Raw genomic sequence first — 3,813 nt, 5'->3', positions numbered from 1 at the left:
CTTCCAGCGCGCCTGTGGTTGCTTCAGAACCATAAATTGGCCTTAAATGCACCAGGGAACATTATCACAGATCCTTCCTCCCAGCAGGTGTAAGACTATATAACCACCACTGTTCCCAGTAACATTTTTCAATAAATTGATTTTCTATTCAATTCTATTATTTTCTATTCTAATTATAAGGGTTCTATTGCTTTTTGTTTACTTTGTCAAATCTAATAATTTAATTTAAGTAATCTTTGAAACGTTCATGTATTTACTTGTTTAAGGCATTTATTTAAAGTTTTACTTCAACTTTGTATTGGTGAATAATTATTTTTAGTAACAAGGAGGGAATTTGGGGCAAATGAAAATGCCTCAGCTAAATATCTCTTCACATGGTTGGTGCAATAATAACAGAGGATGAATGTAATGAAGGTTTTCAACCACAAAAAACAATACAAACCTCCTCATAATACAAAGACACGACATGGGGGTGAAAAGTAAGCCTGTCAGCAGCAACGTGAGTAAAGAGCGCGAAGGGGAGAGAGAGAGTGAGAGAGGGAGGAAAAGGGAGGGAGAGAGTCCGGACATTGGCTGCTTTCCTCAGACTCTCCAAGGAGGCAGAGATGGAAACAGAATGAACCTGGCAGGGAGCTGTTTCAAAGGAAAATGCCTCTTGGGTGTCGTTACCCACTGGCATCAATATCAGAACCGAGTATTTTGGAGAATGAAGCAGAGACTTCCAATTTTTTCTCGATGCTTGGAGGATTATGGACCTTGGCTGTGAAGGTTTGGATAGCTACCTGCTTCTTTATTTCTCTCCCCTCCCTCTGCTATAGTCAGCCCTTTATTTCCGTCACGTCTTATATTATTATTATTTTCTAGGAAGAAGGGTCAGCCGGGCTTTGGCACCGACGTTGAAGATGTTTTTGCGTCGTGCTTCGCCTCCGTTGGACGCAGGTGCGTTTAGATTCCCAAACCTGTGGCCGCGCGCTCCTCAAACACTGCGCTGTGAGATCCGTGCGTCTTTGCTCCATTGCGCATGCTCAGTGTGAGATCCAGAATGCTGCCCCGACGCGTCTGCGCTGCGTCCTGGCCGCGATGTAGCAGCAGCAGCAGCAGCTTTGGGAAGTGGAGAGGAGCAGAGGACTGAATGAGGGGGGAAATAAACATGCGCGCTGGGACAAAGTGGCTTCATCAAAGGATTTGAGCCGAGATAGAAAACAGTGGCACTAAGTGAAGAATGTCAGGGGCACCACATGCGGAGGCTGAAGGAGTAGTCTCCAAAGTAAAAGTGAAAAAGGAGATCAAGACAATCGTGGAGAATTTGGAAACCATTCTGGGAGACCTTAAGGATGTGGCAAAGGAGCTGAAAGAGGTAGGCTAATATTTATAGAAAAACAACAACAATATTTTTTAACCATCCTGTTTGAGAATGCTCTCTTTAGGATATTTTGTCTGGCAGAAGATGAAAGACTGGCGTCTACCTCTACTGTGGTCTGGACTGTGCTCCTCCTACCCCATCATGCCCACAAATGCATGTGATCATTATCACCAACATGAAAGCCATTTGGCACAGGAGGATGTAGGGGTGTGAAATGACAGGACAACTCCTTGACTCACAAGCCATGATGAAAGTGAGAAATTGCAATCACAATTAATATTTAATGGACAAGTTGGTCCAACCACAGAGGCGCCTTTTGCATTGTATTTCATCATCTTAATGCAGACTGTTGTTCACTGGGAATTGGCTCCTGCCAGATAATAGGGATGTGTTTGCATCTCTGTTAAGGTGTCTCTCTCACTGCCTTCTAAACTTAAACTCTCCTCTCTAACCTGCTTTGGATTCTTTGCTAAAATACCAAAACTCTTGGATCTCAAAGGCTTCATTTGAAGAAAGTTTTTCAAAGGGGTGGTAATATATATTAATAATAATTTAACTTTATATATCTCACATTGGAGAAATTTACCTCTGCATTTAACCCATCCCCTTGGGGAGCAGTGGGCTGCCATTCTGAGGCGCCCAAAGAGCAGAGTGGGGTTAAGGGTCTTGTTTAAGAGGCTGTGGGGATCAAACCAGGTACTTGCAACCTTCTCAGAGCACAAGCGCACTGCTCTAACCTCTAGGCCAACACTCCCTGATATCAGGGACACTAGAGACGTGAAGGAAAGACATCTGGGACTAAAATAATTATATAAAAATGAGCGATGCTTCAATCCTCTTTGATAATTCAGATTTCTTTTTTTTCATCCTCATTAGATGCACTACATCATTTACAAAATATTTATGAACCTCCAGATAATAACTGGACCCAGTTTTTTTTTTTACTTAAGCAAAGATTTAATGTTTTCATGCATTAAAAGTGGAGAAATTGTAGTTTAGGGTTCTCAAACTCCAGTCTTCCTGGGACACAGTAGAGTTTGATTCTAGTCTAATAGGGGATTTAAAAAAGGGACTCATCTAAAGGTGTTTTCAAAGTTCACTTACTTTGGAACAAATAGGCTGATGAGTTTGTTCACTTCTGACCTCTTCCATTGTTCTGGTTCCTTTTTATGCAGAAAAAAAAGGCAAAAACAGAACCTCAGTCTGTTTGTTTGTTATTGTTTTTCTTTTTCAAAGACTCTTCTCATTAAGTTTCATACACAATTACAAAACAGAACCTTATAGGAACAGCCATTATGGTCCTTATGTAAAAGCTAATCTATTGGGCAATTATCAAGCACTGGGACATCAATTCTCAATGCTTTAATGACAAACAGGACAAGTAGGTGAGCTGTTACCAAACTCCGGTAGTCATTTAGTGAGAGGCGGATTATATCCTGGATAGGTTACCAAAATTGTTCAGAGGGCATCTCAGAACAAATCACCATGCACACACTGGGCACTTTGGGGCAACTTAGTTCATTGGCTTTTAATGGCCTTTTTTTGAATGATGATTTTATCTAAACCAAGAAGCCCTGGCTAACAGTTTCCATCAGTTATATGAATTGTATGGTGTTTCTGTGGTCTCCGAGGTTAATGGTCACAGTAGATAGCAGCTGGAGGTCTTTGAAAACATTGCAGCACAGATTTAGAGAAACCAATTTGCCTAACAGTAATGTTTTTGGACTGTGGGAGGAAGCCAGATTATGTGGTGGGAATACAAGAATCCATGCACGTGAGGATTCGAACCCATGACCTCATGGATATTCAGGGAACGGACATTGAGATGGTGGACTCTTATAAGTACCTAGGTGTTCATCTGAATAACAAACCTGACTGGACTCACAACACTAAAGCTCTCTACAAGAAAGGTCAGAGCAGACTCTTCCTGCTGAGGAGACTTGTTTTGTGAGTGTTTTGGCGTGCAGGGGACACTCCTAAAGACCTTCTATGACAGCCATCCTCTATGGAGCTGTCTGTTGGAGCAGTGGCTTATCTGCAGCTGAGCGAAAGCGTTTGGATAAGCTGATCAGGAAGGCCAGCTCTGTGATTGGATGCCCTCTTGACTCAGAGCAGATGGTGGGAACCAAAACGATCCTATCTAAATTAACATCCCCAGTGCATTATGTCTCCCAACCCCATGCATGAAGCTGTTGCAGAACTTGAGAGCTCCTTCATTGACAGACTGCTGCACCCTAAGGGTAGATTATACTTCTGCAACCGCACATATCAAATGTCGCTTGAGTTTGGACGCAAACCAGTTTTGCTGGTATGCTTCTGCACCATCGGTCTGGAATTTCTAGGGACGCACAGCAGTTTCCCACCAAAGCGAAAGGCGGAGCCTATTCGAGAACTTCGGTGGACTGTCCGAGAACTTTGGCAGTGCCGGCGGGAGTTTTTAATTTCCAAAA

General features: G+C 42.6%; 1 protein-coding gene across 4 annotated transcripts in view; it reads left to right on the top strand.

Annotated features, from left to right (window-relative positions):
- The first annotated feature begins 560 nt into the window (after nt 1-560).
- prr16 (proline rich 16) overlaps nt 561-3,813 on the top strand; it is a 24,397-nt gene continuing 21,144 nt past the window's right edge. For 3 of the 4 annotated variants that reach the window (XM_015377106.1, XM_015377107.1, XM_015377109.1), the window contains exon 1: nt 561-1,357. In XM_015377106.1, the coding sequence (XP_015232592.1) occupies nt 1,223-1,357 (135 nt within the window). In that variant the 5' untranslated portion in view covers nt 561-1,222. The remainder of the gene's footprint in view (nt 1,358-3,813) is intronic. The other variant, XM_015377110.1, reaches the window with a different exon arrangement.

Source organism: Cyprinodon variegatus, unplaced genomic scaffold (assembly GCF_000732505.1).
Source record: "Cyprinodon variegatus isolate N-32 unplaced genomic scaffold, C_variegatus-1.0 Scaffold147, whole genome shotgun sequence".
NCBI classification, from domain to species: Eukaryota; Metazoa; Chordata; class Actinopteri; order Cyprinodontiformes; family Cyprinodontidae; genus Cyprinodon; species Cyprinodon variegatus.
The sequence above is the reverse complement of the archived record's forward strand: the minus strand, read 5'-3'. Positions and strand labels throughout refer to the sequence as shown.